This window comes from Lagenorhynchus albirostris, chromosome 14 (assembly GCF_949774975.1).
Source record: "Lagenorhynchus albirostris chromosome 14, mLagAlb1.1, whole genome shotgun sequence".
Classification (NCBI taxonomy): Eukaryota; Metazoa; Chordata; class Mammalia; order Artiodactyla; family Delphinidae; genus Lagenorhynchus; species Lagenorhynchus albirostris.
This window is the reverse complement of record NC_083108.1, coordinates 61942672-61962402: the sequence shown is the minus strand read 5'-3', so window position 1 is coordinate 61962402 and position 19731 is coordinate 61942672. Positions and strand designations below refer to the sequence as shown.

Genomic DNA, 19731 nt, shown 5'->3' with positions numbered 1-19731 from the left:
AGGCTGGAACTACTCATCGACAACCATAAAAGTTCAAATGTCTGCTCCAGACAAAGTGACCCCCGGGGAACAGTGGAGGGGAAGGACAGCGTCCCTGTGCACGGGTCTGAGGGCAGAGAGGCAGGGGGCCGGCAGGGATGGGGGCTGCACTGTGGCCTCCACTCTGGCCAGACTCCCAGGAGAAGCGGGCCAGGCAGGGCCCTTGCTGGCTGTGCTGGGTTCTGGCTCAGTTGGACCCTCCATGGGGCAGGGCTCAGGGTGGCGTGCTTACCACGCAGACAGTGATGGGTTGAAGCAGTAGGCCTTCCCGTCCGACAGGTTCATCACGGGGATTCCATGCTGCGTCAGCAAGATCTGTGACACCGTCATGTCACTTCCTAGGGAGACACCAAGAAGGGGTTCCAGCGTATTCCCGTCAGCGGGCGCCATGGCTCCCGCAGCTCTAGCCATGCAGAAGGGACCCCAGAGTCTGCTCTCCATCTCAGTTGAGCAGAGCCCTTTGTGCCAGACCTGGACTTGAGCTGCCCGCCCCCAATCCCACCCCAGGGATGGGGCGGCCCCCGGCCAAGCTCACCTGCCAAGATGGAGTGTAGGGACTCTTCCTTCACCACCACTATCTGCCTGTGCACATCCCTGGGGGAGAGAGGAGCAGCTCACCCTCCAGCCGGGCCCGAGGGCCTGTGTGCCGGTGGGGGGGGGGGCGACCCTCCCTGAAGCAAGGGGCACCCGCACAGCCGCTCCCGCCCTGCCTCTCACCAGACGGACAGCGTGGCTGTGGCGGTGAGGGCCATGACGTAGGAGCCAGTGCAGTGCAGGGTGGAGATCGGGGATGGCAGCAGGATGGGAGGGAGGAGGCGTCGACCACAGGTGGAGAACACGGACAGCATCCGCTTTTCACAGGCGACACACACCACGTCACTGGGGGAGCAGGGGGCTGGCATCAGGGGGGCTGGGAGCTCTGGTGGCCCCGAGATGCAGGGACAGAGCCAGGTGGGCGGCAGAGCTGATGGTGCCTACTGGAGACCTCTGCCTGGAGATGGAGTCCTCTCCCCCATGTGGTGGCTCAGGCTTTTCTGGACTCACACGGAACTGCCCCCAGGGAGCACATGCCCGAGGACCAGCGGCCCTGACAGTGAGCCAGGAAGCAGACCTCACTGCTCGGGAGCAGCTGCAGAGCACCCCCCCCCGACAGACTCGTAGCTGAGACCAGCCAGAGGGGCCCTGGGAGGCCTCTGCCCAGACAGGCCGGGGGGAGTGTGGGGACGACAGGGTGCATCTCCCACAGGGGGCGCCCAGCTGTGCTCAGAAGGCCTTCGAGACCGGGGTGGGAGAGACATGTCGCTCCCTGAGCGAGGAAGGCTTCACCACGAGTGTATCGGCGCAGTCTCGTGTCTCTCCTCTGAGCACCCACTAGGCCCCTTGGCTCTGCCCGGCACAAGCAGGCTCTGCCTTCCTAGTGGGGTCTCCTGGGGTGAGAGCAAGCCTAGAGTGAGGCCAGAGCCTCAGACCCCAGGCAGTGGGAGTAGGCGTGCAGCCAGCACAGCAAGGTCCGGCCCAGCAGCCCACTGGAACCCTGCTCCAAATCACTTCTGGGCCGCCAGCCGGCGCCTACGGTCCACACGGGCAGCCAGCTCACAGCGAGGTCAGCCAAGGAAGAGTCCCTGTGTTCTGTCTGCTCGTCCCTGTGGTCAGGGCGCACCTGCAGCAAGCCCGCTGCCAGGGATGCCGAACCTCTGGAGCTGTGGTGCCGGGGGCAAGTCTGCACGCTGGGCTGGGGCCTGGCTGGCCGCTTGGCCGGACTCTCCAGCAGCCTCTAGGTCACATGGGGAGGCTGTGCTGACACATCTGGCCCCCAGCTGGGGCGTGCCAACTGCCTTGGGACCAGGGACGAAGGGGGAGCCCCAGGGGACGGAGGGAGGAACAGAACGGTGGTTCCGTCCAGGCCCAGCACCTGGCTCGCTCAGGGCCAGGGTCACAGACATTGGTGAGAGTGTTTCACATGCAGCCTCATGATAAAGGATTCCGGGCCTAATGAAAACGACCAAATCTAAGCTGAAAGCTTTGTAAGACCCTCGTAGGGGTACTGAGCACACAATCCCGACTGGGGCCATACGTCCCCGGGTCCTCTTTCCAGATGGAGCATGTGCGGGGCCACCTCCAGGGGTGGTGGAAAGACACTGGGTGACTGACCACCGAATTCAGGTCTCCCCCAAAAGGGCAGATCTGGAAAGGGCTGGCCTTGGGACTCTGAGGACAGTCAGAAGTCCATGCTGACTTCCTTGGATGAAAACCTGGGGTCCAGAGAAAAGGCCAGTCAAGGTCAGAGAGAGGCAGGCAGAGCTCGGCCTGGAAATGGAGACTTCAGGAATCTGACTAAAATGCCCAGGGGGCTTAGGTGACCCTCCAGTACTCAGTTTCCTCTCCTGTAACACGGGGGTGATGGTGCCACCTTCATGGGGTGCCCCAGGGACTCGGATGACTCAGGCACCAGCTCAGTCCCGAGCGAGGCTAGGCGTAGGCCTCCCTCAGACAGGCCACCTCCCAGGACAGCCCAGTACCCCACAGCGCAGTGCGGGGTCTTGCTTTACGTTAAATGCCAGTGGGGTGGAGACCCCTGCTCTTACCAGCTGCCGGCAGCGGTGAGGATCCGGCTGGTGAGCACCGTCTCCCACTCCTTCCCTTCCCGGCTGCACTTCAGGCGGCTCAGCTTTATGCCCCCCACGGCCGTCACCTCGTTCTCCACCTCGATGTACATGGAGGGGTCGGAGCTCACCTGGGGGAGAGAAGCAAACAGAACGTTTTCAGCAGCAGTGGCCTCAGACGTGGGCCACGGACAGAGGGAAGGACACGCAAGGGTGGAACAGAGCTGCCGGCCAACAGCAGGCTGGGGGTGGGGTGGTCACAGGGCAGGACAGGGGGCCAGAGGTCCCAACGTGCAGCCCCCAGGGCAGGGCAAGTCCCAGGAGCTGGTGTCCACCTTGTCCTCTGTGCAGTGGAGCAGAGAATTGGTGTCACAGCTAAAGACCTCGAAGCCTCCGGATCCCACCACCTCCTCTCACAAGGGAGGATGCAGAGAAGGCAAGCAACCGGCCAAGAGAACACGGCACAGAAGAACCCCAGCCCGCTCGGGGGGACATGGGTCTCCTGACTCCTAACTGAAGGATCTTCAAAGACTGTCAGGTTTGGCCAGAACAGAGGCTGTGTCGGCACTTGGAGGAAAGGTCTGGAAAGCCCTTAGGCCCTCCAGCTCCTTGGCAGTGCACCTTGGCATGCACACTGGAGCCCAGTGTCACTGATAGGAGTGTCCCCAGAAAAGCGTGGGGAGACGTGTGCAGTTCAGCACCAGCTCCACACGGGCTCAGCCTCGTGTTTTGTGTCTGGGGAGCAGACAGGCAGATACCCAACGTGGGACCTAGGTGAGCGGTTCGTACTTGTGTGGCCACACAGTGTGTGAGCTGGGGTGGAGGGTCGGCTGTGGCTGGGGGCTGGGCCCCCAGAAACCAAGAACAGCCCCACACAGCACTCCACAAGGAAGGCCCTGGGGTGACGGGGGCCGGCTGAGTTTGGGAGGGGGATTTGTGCAAGAAGAACCAGGGGACCCCACCCTTAGATCCAGAAGGACCTGTCCACCTGCCCCCTGGCAGCCCTGAGGGGCAGCCTGGGCTGGGGCAGCGTGCAGCCCACCTGCATGTGGGGTTCTAAAGGGTTTCCCGAGGACATGAACCTGAGCTGAGGTATAGAGGGTGGGAGATGACGGTGCGTGCAAGGCCTGGTACGGGTGCTGGGCTGAGCGGCCAGAGGGCCTCTGGGGATAAAGGACTACTTGCTGTAGATCTGTGTTTTGAACAAGCCCGTAGTTAGAAGATTCCACTCGAGACCTTGAAAGGCCCTGATGATGACCCCACGCTGGGCACTGGGAAGTGGACAGGCCAGCAGGCTGGTCAAGAGACAGACCAGTGCCACACGGTCCCATGGGCTGAGCCCACGGCCAAGAGTGGAGATCGAGGAGGCTTCCAGGAGAAGGAACACCTGGGACAGGTCTTGAAGGAGCTGGGCACCCAGAAGATGGAGGGTAAAGCCATGGAGGAGAGGCGTGGGGGCTGGGGAAGTGAGGGGTCCCAAGAAGAGGCCAGCCTTCTTGTTAAGATTGGGTGGCTGCTCTGCTCAGCCACAACTTCCCCCAGAAGGTGATAGAGAGCCACTTGAAAGCAGCCCCAAGTCTGTGACAATTCAGGGTTTACAGCCCCCAGGGGGTGGGGGTGGGCAGGCGGACAAAAAGAATGTGCAGGCTTGGGAGGGAGGGAGGCGGAGGTCTGCTCACCTGCAGGGTGAAGGCTCTCTGGGGGCCCGGCATGGGCAGCTTCAGCGCAGCTGCTGGGACAGACAAACACATGGCGTCCTTCTCTGCGGTCAGGGCAGCTGGGGACTGCAAGAGCAGAGATGTCCCTGAGCCCTGCCCTGCACTGGAGGGCAGTGCCAGGTAAAGGTGAGTCACCAGAGGTGAGGCTGGGCCTACTACCTGGGTGTTTCCACCCTCTGTGAGGGCAGATGAACGCTACAGAGACCCCTACTGCAGAGACGAGGCAGCTGACCCCAGGGAGGGGCTCAAGGACTCTGGGTGGGTCGGGGCAGTTCTGGAGGCATACGTGTCCACTCCAGCTCTCCCCACACCGATGAGGCACGCGGGGCCCCCCTTCTTCCCCAGGGCATATGCAGGCTCCCACACCGAGCTCAGGAGGTGGACCGGGGGCAGCACCGGCCCGCCAGCCTCACCTGCACAGACAGGGACATGGGCATGAGCCGCGAGTCCTTCCGAGGCCGCCCTTTCTTCTTCTTCTCCACCGTTTCCACCTCGAGCTCCAGCTTCCGCTTGGAGAGTGAGGAGGGCTTGGCCACAGGGACCTTCTCGTCGCTGTCACTGCTGCTCTCCAGGACATCCCGGGGCCGCAGCTCCTTCACGAGGCTCTGCTCTTTCAACCTGCACAAACACAGACACCCGTGGCTTTTCCACAGGACTACTAGTTTCATGATAATCAATAAAATCCATACTCATCCCCAAAAGTTAATAAACTAAAAAAGTAGGAGAGGACTTCTGGTTTCTGCTCTAAGATGCAAACTGCTTGGGAGTCGTCATTCTCACTCTTAAAATAAGAGGAAAACTGAAAACCTGTATACCAACAACTCTTCTTAGACCCACCAGAGAAACAGCTGCCCTGACAACTGGAGACAAGGCGAAGACATAAAACCGACTGGAGCCCCCCACCAGGGAGGGAGGAGGGCACCCACACTTGCGTTAGTTTTATCTCCAGGAGCTCCACCAGTTGTCATGGGTGGAGATCAGGAATGGAGGGCTCCTCCCATAGGCTTTGGGCTGAGGAAGGGGAAAGCAACCACTCTGAAACATACCCAGAGTCCTGTTCTCCTTAACAAAAGCCTTCCCCCAAGGAAAACTACTTTACTGAGTATGATGTGACCTGGGGGCAGGGCAATCAACCAACTCCAGCCTAGCCCCCCTCCACACGCACTAAGAAACTCTCTTGAAGGTCATAGGCCAGGGACTCTGGCCCAACAACAACACAGGAGACAATCATGAGACTAGAGAGTGCTTCTCCTCCCCAATACCCCACAAAATCAACAGGGCCCCTGTGTAATAAGAACACTAGATCACAACTAAGAGAACTGCAAGACGCAGACTCCATTTAACAAGGAGTTTCTAGGGAAACTCAAGGAAAACAGGGAGAGAAAAGCAAAGACACCAGAAGAAATGGAAGCCTCTAACACCTGCAGCTTCAGGAGACAGTAAATAAGACCTAATTCTTACCAGGTAAACAAAACCTCACATTAAAGACCTTTTACCCCCAGTTTCTATTACTTAGTACATTATGTCCAGGTTTCAACAAAAATTACAAGACACGATAAAAGGCAAAACAAAACAAAATCAAACAAAAACCCAAAATGAAACAGTCTCGAGATGAAGCAGGATCAGAACCAGAGTCAGACATGGCAGCAATTTTGGAATTATGAGGCCAGGATTTTTAAATAACTTATTAATATGTTAAGGGCTCTAATGGAAAAATCAGGACTACACACAAGAACAGATGGATCATATAAGCAGAGAGAATTTAATAATAATAATAGCTAAGACTTTTTCAAAATTAATGAAAGATACCAAACCACAGATCTCAGCTGCTCAGAGAACACTAAGTAGAATAAATATCAAAAAATCCACACCTACCTACACATAACATAAACTGCAGCAAACCAAAGACAAACAGAAACTCTTGAGAGAAGCAGAGGGAAAAATACACTTCAGCTAATAAGGGACAGAATAAAGGTTACAACAGACCTCTCTTCAGAAACCGTTCAAGCAAAAACTGACTTAAGTGAAACATATAAGGTGTTAAAAACAAACCCACCAACCTAGAATTCTGTACCCACTGAAATTATATCTCAAAAAATGAAAGAGAAATAAAGGTTTTCTCAGACAAAAACAACAAAAAGACACTAGAGGAAATGTGTTGCCAGCAGAACTGCCTTGCAAGAAATGTTAAAAGAATTTCTTCAGAGAGAAGGAAAATGATACAGGTCAAAAACTCAGATCTGCATGAAGAAAGTGCTAGAGAAAGAATAAGTACTGTAAGAATTTTATTTGTCTTATTCTTAATTAAAAGATAACTTTTTGGGAATTCTCTGGCAGTCCAGTGGTTAGGACTCTTTGCTCCCAATGCAGGGGGTCTGGGTTTGATCCCTGGTTGGGGAACTAAGATCCCACATACCACAATAAGCACATGTGCCACAACTACTGAGCCCGTGAGCTCTAGAGCTCAAGCACTGCAACTAGAGAAGCCCGAGTACCGTAACAAAGACCCAGTGCAGCCAAAATTAATTAATTAATTAATTAATTTAAAAAAAGAACAAATCACATTCTCTAAATAAGAAATAAAAAATAGAACATAATCATATTATAAAAAAAATCCCTGGTCGGGGAACTAAAATCCACAGGCCACACACACGCGCACACACACACACACACACACACACACAAGTAAAAGATAACTTTTTGTTCAAACTAGTAACAGCAACAATGTATTGGATGATAAGTGAAATAAATAAACAGTAGCAATGTTATATGTCTTGGAAAGAAAGAATTGGGAATACTTTGTTAACAGGCACCTGCACTACTCTTCAGCATTATAACATTATTTGAAAGTGTATTTAGTTATAAATGCTTATTTCAAACTGTAGGGCAACCACTAAAAAAAATTTAAAAAGCAGTACAGTTGACATGCTAAGAGAGACAATGGAAGAGACACATTATCTTACTATCTAAGATATTCTTAGATAATGATAAGAGATAATATAAGAGAGAAAAAATGGAATCATACCAAAAACATGCTCAATTAAAACCAGAGAAGGCAGAAGAAAAAGGGGGAGACCAAAATCGTTAAGAATATGGTAGATATTAATTCACTATATCAATAATCACTTTAAATACAAATATTCCAAATATACCAATTAAAAGAAACTGACAAAAAGAATGAAAAAGAAAACCCACATATATGTTGTCTACAAGAAACTCAGCTTAAATATAAAGACACATAAATTAAAAGTAAAGGCTGGTTCCAACTATATGACATTCTGAAAAACAAAAAACTATGGAAATAGTAAAAAAAATATCAGTTATTGCCAGCGGTTGGGAGGAGAGAGGGATGAACATGCAGAGTGCAGAGGATTGTTAGGTCAGTGAAACTATTTTGTATGATACCATTATGGTGGTAGATGCATGTCCTTATACACTGTCCAAACCCACAGAATGCACAACACCAAAGGTGAACACTTAATGTAAACTATAGACTTTGGGTGATAATGATGTGTCTGTGTAGTTTTATTGGTTGTAACCAATGTATCACTCAGATGTGGGATGTCAATAGTTAAGGCAGAGGGGTATATGAGAACTCTCTGTACTTTCTGTACGATTTTGCTGTGAACCTTAAACTGTTCAAAAAAAATAAGTCTACTCTTTAAAAAAAGGGATGGAGAAGGACATGCCACACTAACACTAATTAAAAGAAAGCTGGAGTAGCTGTATTAATCTCAGACAAAGCAGTCATCAGAGTAAGGAAAATTATCAAGAATAAAGACAGGCATTATATGATGATAAGAGGGTCGATTTTCCAAGAAGACATAGCAATCCTTAATATGCATACATCTAACAACAGAGTGTGTCAAAATACATGTGGAAAAACTGATAGAACTGGAAGAAGAACTAGACAAGTCCACTATTATAGCTGGAGATTTCCATATACCTCTATCAGTAATCAACAGATCCAGCAGACAGAAAATCAATGAGGACATAATTAATTGAACAGTACCATCATTCATTGTATTTAATTGACATTTAAAAAATACTTCGTTTATCAATAGCAGAATATACATTATTCTCAAGATCACATGGAATATTCACTAGTATAGACCATATTCTGGGTCATAAAATATACTCTAACAAATATAAAAGAACAGAAATCATACAAAGTATGCTTCAAGACCACAACAGAATTAAAGTAGACATCAATAACAGAAAGTCAGAAAACACACATCTTTCATGATTAAACAACATTTCTAAATAACACATGGATCAGAGAAAAAGTCTCAAAAGAAATTTTAAAATATTGAATTAAATTAAAATGAAAACACAATGTCAAACTTTATGGGATACAGTGAAAGCAGTGCTTAGAGGGAAACTTATTGCAGAGAATGCATAAATTAGAAAAAAAGAAAGACCTGAAATAACTTCACCTTTAGGAACTAGAAAAAGATGAGCAAGCAGTAGAAAATTAATAATAAAAAATAAAATAATATTAAATAAAAATAATAATGCAGTAATATTAATGCAATAATAAGCAAAATAATGTAAAGCAAGCAGAATAAAGTAAATAGCAAAAATTAGAGCATAAATCAATGAAATTGAAAAGGGAAAATAGAGAAAAATCAATGAAATAAAAAGCCAGTTCTTTGAAAAGATCAATAAAATTGATAAACTTATAGTGAGGCTAATCAGAAAAGGAGAGAGAAGACACAAATTACTAATATCAGAAATGAAAGGGGAGGGACTTCCCTCGTGGTGCAGTGGTTAAGAATCCGCCTGCCAATGCCGGGACACAGGTTCAAGCCCTGGTCCAGGAAGATTCCACATGCTGCGGAGCAACTAAGCCTGCGCACCACAACTACTGAGCCTGTGCTCTAGAGCCCGTGCTCCACAATGAGAAGCCACTGCAATGAGAAGCCTGCGCACCTCAACAAAGAGTAGCCCCTGCTCACTGCAACTAGAGAAAGCCCGCGTGCAGCAACAAAGACCCAATGCAGCCAAAAAAAAAAAAAAAAAATTTATATAAAAATAAAGAAATGAAAGGGGAGGTAAGAAACAAGGATTTACTGTATAGCACAAGGATCCATATTCAATATCTTATAATAACCTATAATGGAAAATAATCTGAAAAATATATAACTGAATGATTTTGCTACACAAAATATATTGTGTGAGACTAACACAATATTGTAAATCAACTACACATCAATAAAAAAAGAAAGAAATGAAAGGGGGCCCTCACTACTGATCCCATCCATGGACATTAAAAGGATCATAAAGGAATATTATGAACAACTTTATACCCATATATTTGATAAGTTAGTTAAAATGGACCAGTTCTTTGAAAAAAAAATCCACAAAACTCACACAAGGAAAAATAAATCTGAATAGACCTGTATCTATTAAAGAAATTAACCAACAATTAATAATCTTCCAAGAAAGAAAGCACCAGACCCAGACAGTTTTACTGGTGAATTCTATCAAACATTTAAGAAAGAAATTATACCAATTCTCCACAATCTGTTCCAGAAAACAGAAGTACAGGAAATAAATCCTAACTCCTATGAGGCCAGCATTACCCTAATATCCAAACCAGATTACAAGAAAGAAGAACTACAGACCAATATCTCTCATGAACAAAGATTCAAAAATCCTCAACAAAATATTAGCAAATTGAATCCAACAATGTATAAAACGAATTATACACCATCACCAAATGGGATTTATTCCAGGTAGGCATACTGATTTAACATTCAAAAATCAATTAACGTAACCCACCACATCCAACAACACTAAAGAAGAGCATTATGACCATATCAACTGATGCAGAAAAAGCATATGACAAAACCAAACATCTATTAATGATAAAAACTTAGCAAACTAGAAATAGAGAACTTAACTTGATAAAGAATAACCACAAAAAAACCTTACTGTTAACATTTTACTGGAAGTCTTAGCTAATGCAGTATGACAAGAGACGGAAATAAAAGGTATAAAGATTGGGAAGGAAAAATAAAACTGTGTTCAGTGAATAAAAACATCAGTGATGACACTGTGTCATTGTAGAAAATTCCAAAGAATCAACAACAACAAAATCTGTAACTAATAAGCAATTATACCAAGGTTGCAAGATACAAGGTTAACATACAAAAGTCGACTGCTTTTCTATATACCAGCAATGAACAAGCGGTATTTGAAATTCTAAACACAATACCACTTATACTGGTGCCAAAAGAGCAATAATTTGATAGAAATATAACAAAATAGGTATAAATTCTATGAGGGAAACAATACTCTGATGAAAGAAATCAAAGATCTAAATAAATTGAGATATTTTATGTTCATGAATAGGAAGACTCAATATTGTTAAGATGTCAACTTTTCCTAACTTGATCTAGAGATTCAATGCAATCCCAACAAAAATCCCAGAAACTTATACTATAGTATCAACAAACTTATTCTAAAGTTTATATGAAAAGGAAAAGACCCTAAAATAGATCTAAACAAATGTAGTCAATTGATCTTTGATAAAGGCAAAGACATAGAATAATCTTTCAACAAATGGTGCTGGCACAAATGGACGTCCACATGCAAATACTAAATCTAGACACAGACTGTATATCTTTCACAAACATTAACTCAAAACGGATCATAGATCTAAGTGTAAAATGCAAAACTATAAAATGAGAACTCAGAAGAAAACATAGTAGGAAGTCTAGGTGAACTTGGGTTTGGCAATGTTTTTTTTTTTTGCGGTACGCGGGTCTCTTACTGTTGTGGCCTCCCCCGTTGTGGAGCACAGGCTCCAGACGCGCAGGCTCAGCAGCCATGGCTCACGGGCCCAGCCACCCCGCGGCATGTGGGATCTTCCCGGACCAGGGCACGAACCCGTGTCCCCTGCATCGGCAGGCGGACTCTCAACCACTGCGCCACCAGGGAAGCCCTGGCAATGAGTTTTTGTTACAACACCAAAAGCATGATCCATGATAGAAAAAAAAAAAAAATCTAATGTGTTGGACTTCATTAACATTAAAAATTTCTGCTCTGAGAAAGACACTGTCAAGAGAATGGAAAGCCAAATCAAAGACTGGGAGAAAATATCTGTGAATCACATTACCTGAAAAAAGACTTGTATCTAAAATATACAAAGAATTCTTAAAATTCAGCAGTAAGAAATAACCAATTAGGGCTTCCCTGGTGGCACAGTGGTTGAGAATCCACCTGCCAGTTCAGGGAACACGGGTTCGATCCCTGGTCCGGGAGGATGCCACATGCTGTGGAGCAGCTAGGCCCGTGCGCCACAACTACTGAGCCTGTGCTCTGGAGCCCGTGAGCCACAACTACTGAGCCCACGTGCTGCAACTGCTGAAGCCCACGCGCCTGGAGCCCGTGCTTTGCAGCTAAGAGAGGCCACCGCAGTGAGAAGCCCGCGCACTGCAATGAAGAGTGGCCCCCGCTTGCCGCAATTAGAGAAAGCCCACGCGCAGCAACGAAGACCCAACACAGCCAAAATAAATAAATAAAACAAACAAATAAATAAATAAATAAAAAGAAATAACCAATTTAAAAAAATGAACAAAGATCTGAACAGGCACTCACCAAAGATGAGATGGCTGATAAGTGTATGAAAAGATGTTCAGCATCATATGTCATTCAGCAATTGAAAATTAAAACAAGATACCACTAAACACTTATTAGAACGGCTAAAACCCAGAAAATTGATGATACCAAACACCAACAAGGATGTGGATCAAATGAACACATTCACTGTTGGTGGGACTGCAGTCATTTTGGAAGACAGTCTGGCAGTTTCTTACAAAGCTAAACCTAGTCTTACCATACCAACCAGCAGTTGCACTCCTAGGTATCTGCCCAGTGGAGATGAAAACATATATTCACACAAAAACCTATATGTGAGTACTGACAGCAGTTTTTATACATCATCTATATATAATTGCCAAAAAATGGAAGAAACCATGATGTCCTTCAATGGGGGAATGCTTAAACTGTGGTACATACAAACTATGTGCATTCATAAAATGGGACAAGATCTGTTAATAATAAGAAATAAGCTATCAAACCATGAAAATGCATGGAAGAACCTTAAATGGATATTACTAAGTAAAAGACACCCGTTTGAAAAGGCTAGGTACAGTATGTTTCCAATTATATGACATTCTAGGAAAGGCAAAACTGTAGAGACAGTAAAAAGATCAGTGGTTTCAGGTATTCAGGAAGGACAGAGGGAGGGATAAACAGCTGAAGCAAGAGGGATGTTCAGGAGGTGAACTTACTGTGCCTGATACCAGACCTTCCTGCTGTCTCAGAAGCAGGAAGCTTGGCCCTAAGTGAATACTCACTCACTGCCACTTTCTTATTTTTTTGGGTTTTTGATTCTTTTATTTATTCACTGCCTTTTCAAGGGAGAAGCTGAGAATGGCAAACTTGATGAGCCCTTATTCTATAGTTCCTGCTGGAGCTGTATGTGTGGCTGAAAGGCCTTATGAGATGTGGGTAACACAGCTACTGAGGGACAATCCCTGGTGGCATCGGGCCCAGGTCATGCATCAAGACTTTGCCCTCTAGCAGCCTGATTCAAGGGGTAGCCTCTGCACTTCTCAAAGCAGGGTCTGCACTCCCTGAGAGCTAGGAACTGACAACGATAAGGGCCATGGAGACCTATAAGGTGAACATCTTCCCTCAGTGAACAGAAGGAATTCCTAGCTATGGTGCCCTGTGGTTTCACTAAGGTGGAAATTGTGTTTTATTCTGGCTATTCAGAGCTCACTCCATTTCCAAAACTGAGATTTCAATACTTGCTTAAGTCTATGAAACATCGGCCACTCCCTCTTGACCAATGCCCCACAGCCCGCCCTCTTTGGGGAACTCCTGTTAGGTGCACGCAGACCCTACCCTCTGCCCTCCAGACACTCCTCCTTGGGCTCCACCTCTTCACCTCTGCAGCACCCAGGCCATTTCCTCAGATCAAATGCGCTCCTCAGCTGGGCCTCCTCTGCTGTCAAATATGCCCACTGAGGTTTTTTTTTTTGGACGCGTGGCTTGCAGGATCTTAGTTCCCCGACCAGGTATTGAAACCTGGGCCCCTGGCAGTGAAAGTACTGAGTCCTAACCACTGGACCGCCAGGGAATTCCCTCCGCTGACTCTTCAATTGCAATGATTATTATTTTTCTTTTCCAAAAGTATTTTCGGGTTCATTTCCAAATCTATCTGGTCTTTTTGATGGTGTATTATTTCTAACTGAGCTATAATTCACATACTATAAAAGTCACCATTTTAAAGTATAGAATTCAGTAGTTTTTAGTATATTCATAAGGCCATCAATCATCACCGCTAAGCCTTGAGCACTTTCATAATCCCCAAAAGAAACTTTGTATCCATCAGCACTCACCCCATCCTGCCCTGGCAGCCACTAATCTACTTTCTGTCTCCATGGATTTGCCTATTCCGGAATTAAATATAAATAGAATCATAGAACATGTGGTCCTTTGTGACTGGCTTCTTTCACTTAGCATAACGTTGTCAAGGTTTTTCCCTGTTGTGGCATGTATAAGCATTCCATTCCTTTTTATTGCCAAATAATATTATTGATATACTGTATGGATGTACCACATTTTAAAAATCCATTCATCAATTGACGGACATTTGGGATATTTCCACTTTTTTGCTATTATGAATAATACGGATATGAACTTTTTTTTTTGGCTGTATTGGGTCTTCATTGTGGCATGTGGATCTTTCATTGCAGCATGCAGGCTTCTCTCTAGTTGTGGTGTGCAGGCTCAGTATTTGCGGCAAATGGGCTCTCTAGTTGCGGCACTCAGGCTTAGTTGCCCTGCAGCATGTGGGATCTTAGTTGCCCGACAAGGGATCAAACCCATGTCCCCTGCATTGGAAGGTGGATTCTTAACCACTGGACCACCAGGGAAGTCCCCTGATATGAACTTTTGTGTACAAGTTTTTACATGAATACGTTTTCAATTCTCTTGGGTATCTACCTAGGTGTGGGATTGCTGGCTCAGACAGTAACTCTATTTTAACCATTTATGGAAACGCTAGATTGTCCTCTAAATCAGCTGAACCATTTTACAATCCCACCAGAATCTACGAGGGTCCTGATTTCTCCCCATCCTCACTAACACTTCTTATTATCTGACTTTCTGATCACGGATCCTAGTGGGTGCGAAGTGGTAGTTCACTGTAGTTTTGGTTTGCATTTCTCTGACGACTAATGATGTTGAATGTTTTTTTATGTGCTTATGGTTGTTTATCTTCTTTGGAGAAATGTCTATTTAAATCCTTTGTCCATTTAAAAACTGGGTTATTACTCTTTTTACTGTTGAGCTATAAGAGCTCTTCACTCAGATGTGATTTGCAAATATTTTCTCCCATTTAGTAGGTTGTCCTTTCATTCTGCTGACAGTGCTCTTTGAAGCACAAAAGTTTTAAGTTTTGATGATGCCCAATTTTTCTATTTGTTCTTTAGTTGCTTGTGTTTTAGGTGTCACATCTAAGAAACAGTTTTCTAATCCAAGGTCACATCTATGTTTTCTTCTAAGAGTTTTACAGTTTAACTCTTACATTTAGTTCTTCAATCCATTTTGAGTTAATTTTTATACATGGGATAGATTACGAATCTTTCCTCACGTTTTCTTTATCTTTCTTGTCTTTGACCATCTTACGCGTGTTTATTTTACAGCCACCATCTGACAATCTACCATCAGAGGTACAGAGGTCTACATCTTCTGCTCCCGGCACGCGTGGATGATCAGGGTTTCTTCACGGGAACACAGTGAACACTTCTTTGTTCCTTTGGATTCTGAGTCATCTCAGGCAGTGTTTCTTTAATGGGAACACAGTACCCCCTGGGGTCAGGATGGATTTATATTTGCTTTGCCAAGTGCCTCTGGGGTGTTAATTAGACTAGAATCTTCTTTTGTGTCCAGTTCTTGGCTTGGTGATTTCCAGATGACAGAGGTAGTGTTAAAGTGACCTCCAATCCACTTGAGGGCAGGCCTGTGGTGACACAGCCTCAAGGAAAGACTGTTTTCCTAACTCAGAGGGCAGGCTGAGACATTCCAGGCTCTGGCCATGTTCCTATGCTGTCAGTCAGGTTTCTTCTAGTCCCCCTCTCACTGGAGGTACACTTTTTTAAGCAGCTTGACTTCATGCTAGTGTCTTAGGTTCCAATCCCTATGTGGCTCAGGCCTAAGGCCCTGTCTCAAATCTGTGTGGCCATTAAAACTCAAGGTCCTTGTTCACCAGGCCAGTAACCTCCTAACACCCACTGCTCTGGTTGTTTTGTTCACTCTTAGATTTTGGCTCCTAGGGACTTCACTTACTTTCTTGTGAACTAGTCACAACTTTAGGGACATGTTACGTTTCATCCAGCATTTCAGAATGTTTAGCAGCAAGGAGGTTTCAGATCCTCTATACTGATGGGCAGAAAAATTGCTGGGTAAAAAGATCACATGAAACACCTGTATAAAACAGACGTGACCACACTGCAGACCCCACGCCAAAGTCACCGCTGACCTGAAGGGACAGCTGTCCCATGCTGGCTTCTGGGGCCTATTCTCCAAGGACGAATCCCACTCAGACAAGCAGTTTCGAGAACATGGGTGAAGCCCCGGGGACAGTACAGTGTGGCTTTAGCTCGAAGACACCGTCCATGGCAAGGACAGGTCTCATCCCAGATGCTCCCTCCACTGGGCACCTTCTGGCCATGTGGTTCCTGCAAGAGGCTCTGGCCCACGTCCCTGATGTGGCTAATGGTAACGCTGAGCCCAATCACCTTGCAGTGGGTCACAGCTCCAGGTTGGCACTCAAGGCCCTGGCCCGTGTGGAGGAAGGTGGCCCGGCCCCCCTCAGACTCTCCCAGCCTTCGACTTGCTGGACCAGGCAGTGAGCTCCGTGCCACAGCAGGCTCGGCAGGAGGCCCTCCCAGGAGGCAGAGAAGCTCTGTGTCAATAGCAGAGGCTGAAACACTCAGTGTGGCTCCTCAGGAGAACTCCTGCCCCTCCCATGACTGCTGCCTGTACTCAGGAAGGTGCAGAGGACATGCTGCAGGGGCTCAGAAGCCCGTTGGACCTCACAGAGGCCTCCCCTCCATCACTTTAATTTCAGCTCCCGACCTCCTGGTCAGTGTCTGAGCAGAAGGCCAGGACCAGAGCCTCCCACCCTCTGACCATCTCAGCACAGCCTCTGCACCCACCAGCCCTCGTGCCTCTGCCCTTTGGTCCCCCACCCCCACTCCATGGCTCCGTGAGGCAGCCACACCTTTCTCCTCAGAGTGGTGGCTCCTGAATACAGAGGGACAGGAGTCTGCACCCTCATAGGAAGGCGGACATGGCACGGCTGGCCCAAGTCTGTACCCTCCCCATCTCTGGGGCCCCACACAGCCACCACCTACCTTTCCATAGCTGTCGGGGTCAAACCGGCCAAGGCAGGAGCCCCCGGCGTGGCTTTGGAGCGCTCCGTGAATCGGGAGTCGAACGCTTTCATAGGTTCGATCTTGGACGGGGTTGTGAGAATGGAGGGGGACGGTGCAGCAGGAGCAGAGGCCGCATTCACGCTGGGGGTGGGGTGGAGACGGAAGGCCACATCAGCACAACCCACTGAGGATCCGGGAGTCCGGGATTTGTGGGGCTTGGAGCCAAGTGAATGGGGCACAAATATCAAACTTCCATAAATAATTTCAAGACGTAATCGACTATTGCCAACTTTCTTTAATACCTTCACATATTAAAGTTCTGGGAGTTTGGCTTTCTGAGAAGACTGTGAGCAAATGCACTCACACCCGTACCACTTTAGTGTTCTCAGAGCTTCTGGGGGTAGCACGAGGCCTCAACAGTGGTTCCTACAACCCCCTTTTCCTCACCATAGAGCTCTGTCTCCACAACCTGAATACAGCAGCTCCACCCAAACCGCTCTGACCACCAGCTCTGACCACGGTCTCACAGGGACAATCACACACCCTTTATGCTCTCCTCCAAGTGCTCCCTGTGTCTCTGACTCCACAGAGGAAAGGGAGCTCAGGCTGGAGCTTGCCAGCTCCGTTGTCCCAGCACATCCCACACACTGGGTCAAAGCCATGGGGCCTCCTCTGCCCACATCCGGGCTAACTGCCCTCCCCGCCGCTGGACCCCAGGCCAGATGCCCGCAGGCACCTATATGACCCTCCCCTCCTCTCCTGGGACCTGCACGGCCAACTGTTGAACATTTTGCAAACCTGGCGTTCTGTCCTTCCCCAGACACCCTTCCTCCCAATGCTCTGCTTCCTGACTGGTCTTGCTGCTCCATACCCTTCTCTTCCCTCAAGGGAGAGGGGATACTCGAAGCCTGGTGCATGCCTCCACAGCCATGACACCAGAGGCAGGAGCTGTGATAATGCACGGCTCTGTCCCTGGTGATGGAGGGTCACGTTGACAGTGTCAGTTGTGTGCCAGTGCAGCAGCTAAATTTGGGCCCCACTGCTGGTCGTTTCCTAAGGTGCAAGTCCCAGCGCCTGTGTGTCCACTCCAGGGAGAAGCCAGCCTTCCTCCCCTCGCCCACCACTCTTCAGGCTCCAGGCCTCTGCTCTCGCTGTTGCCCCTACTCCCCAGCCCCGTCCCCTGGCTCAGCCTAATTGAGAAGCCGTCCTGAGACCTGCCTGCCAAGGCCCTCAGAGGATCAGCCCTGCACCCCTGTGGCTACCTCTTCCCCTACCAGCCTAGATCCTCCCCGGAGACGAGGACCCACCAATCAACCCCTGCAGACGTCAGGCCTGGCACAGCTTGTCACTCAGAGCAGGCGCTGGGCAAATGGCTCTTGGCTCTTAGTCACGCTCCTCTGGTCCTTTCAGACTTCTAGTTTGGTTTCCACGTGATGGCCAGTGAAGACAATGGGCTCCCCGAGCAAATGTATTCTGAGTGTAAGGGGAGTCTGTGCCGTGGCACATGAGCAGGCTGGCCGAAGGTGGGCTGGCCCCGTGACAGGTGACGTGTCACGGGCCAGTTGCCATCCTTAGTATTCCCATCCTGGGACTGCATCTTCCCGCAGGACATGAAGTCCTCAGGGCCCTAATCATCAGACTCTCCTGATCAAGGCTCCCTTCTGAGCAGGCCCTCACCTGAAACCAAGCACCTGCCTCTTTTCTTTACTGAAGAGGCCACGAAGTGTCCCTGGAACTGTCCAAACCGCACTTGCCCAAGTACAGGACCAAGCTTGGCACCTACTCACCTGTCCTTACTGACAGAATCACCCGCAGGCCTGGTGCCGGTCGCCGCCACAGGCTCTGTGGAAGGCTTCGAGGTGCCGAAGGGGACGGGGGTGCTGGAGTCCAGCGGCAGCAGCTGCGGGCTGCTGTGAGAGGTGAGCATGGTGCCTGCCAGGGAACCCGAGAGCGGGATGCTGTTGAAGAAGGCCGTGGAGAAGTCCCTGTTGTCGAGAAGGAGAAAAGTCAGCCTTGGACGTCAAGCACCATGTTGAGTACTTACACATCCTAAGCAAATTTTTTTCTGGGTCCAATGGCGATGTATTTTCATGGCAGAATTTCTATATAAGTTACAGAAAAGTAAAAAGGAAATTAAAATCACTCCATACACGACATTTAATTAGATCTAAGATGAACTGGTACTTTATATACCACTAAGAAAGAAAAAAACTGTGACTGATTATAACTGTCAGGTGTCACTGATAAGATGCACTCTGATCTCAAGAGGTGTTACCATGTGCAAATGTGTCTTGGGGCTGGGGAAACACAGTGCACAGAGTGGGCCTCCCTTTCATTATGGGCAGCGTGGACGTGCCATGGTTTACCCAACCAGCCTCTCGTGAGGAACAGCTGGACGGTTTCCCAGTGTTTCTGTAACAAACACTGCAGTGTGCCGGGTGAGGGCCCTGGGTATCATGGCTCAGCCATGCACAGGCTCTGAGGCCTTGGGCACCTCAGCCACCATGTCTGCAAAAGAGATGACAGGACCCTCCCCACGAGGCCGCTGTCTGGACTAACGTACTTCCTGTAGCGCATGACACGGGGCACACACAGAGACGCCTGCTGTTGTAACTGTCATCCCACTTGTTTCATACGTTACGTGGGATAAATTCCTAGAAGGAACTGCAGCAGCAAATGGAATGTTCATCGATGATTTTGGATAAATAGTTCTCAAGGGCCCTGCTTTGAGGTTCACCTCACAAGCCGTGCATGGGTACCTATTTCCCCAAACCCTCATCAACGGTTTTATCAACTTTTTTTTTTTTTTTTTTTTTTTGCGGTACGCGGGCCTCTCACTGTTGTGGCCTCTCCTGTTGCGGAGCACAGGCTCCAGACGCGCAGGCTCAGCAGCCATGGCTCACGGGCCTAGCT

The 19731-nt window shown here is 48.2% G+C and overlaps 1 protein-coding gene across 6 annotated transcripts in view; it reads right to left on the bottom strand.

Moving 5' to 3' along the window:
• LOC132503921 (protein HIRA) overlaps nucleotides 1-19731 on the bottom strand; it is a 74361-nt gene that overhangs the window by 14740 nt on the left and 39890 nt on the right. For 5 of the 6 annotated variants that reach the window (XM_060120813.1, XM_060120814.1, XM_060120815.1 and 2 more), the window contains 8 exons: nucleotides 18606-18803; nucleotides 16798-16959; nucleotides 4774-4978; nucleotides 4322-4426; nucleotides 2625-2773; nucleotides 757-918; nucleotides 575-633; nucleotides 272-377 (listed from right to left, as the gene is read on the bottom strand). In XM_060120813.1, the coding sequence (XP_059976796.1) occupies nucleotides 272-377; nucleotides 575-633; nucleotides 757-918; nucleotides 2625-2773; nucleotides 4322-4426; nucleotides 4774-4978; nucleotides 16798-16959; nucleotides 18606-18803 (1146 nt within the window). The other variant, XM_060120818.1, reaches the window with a different exon arrangement.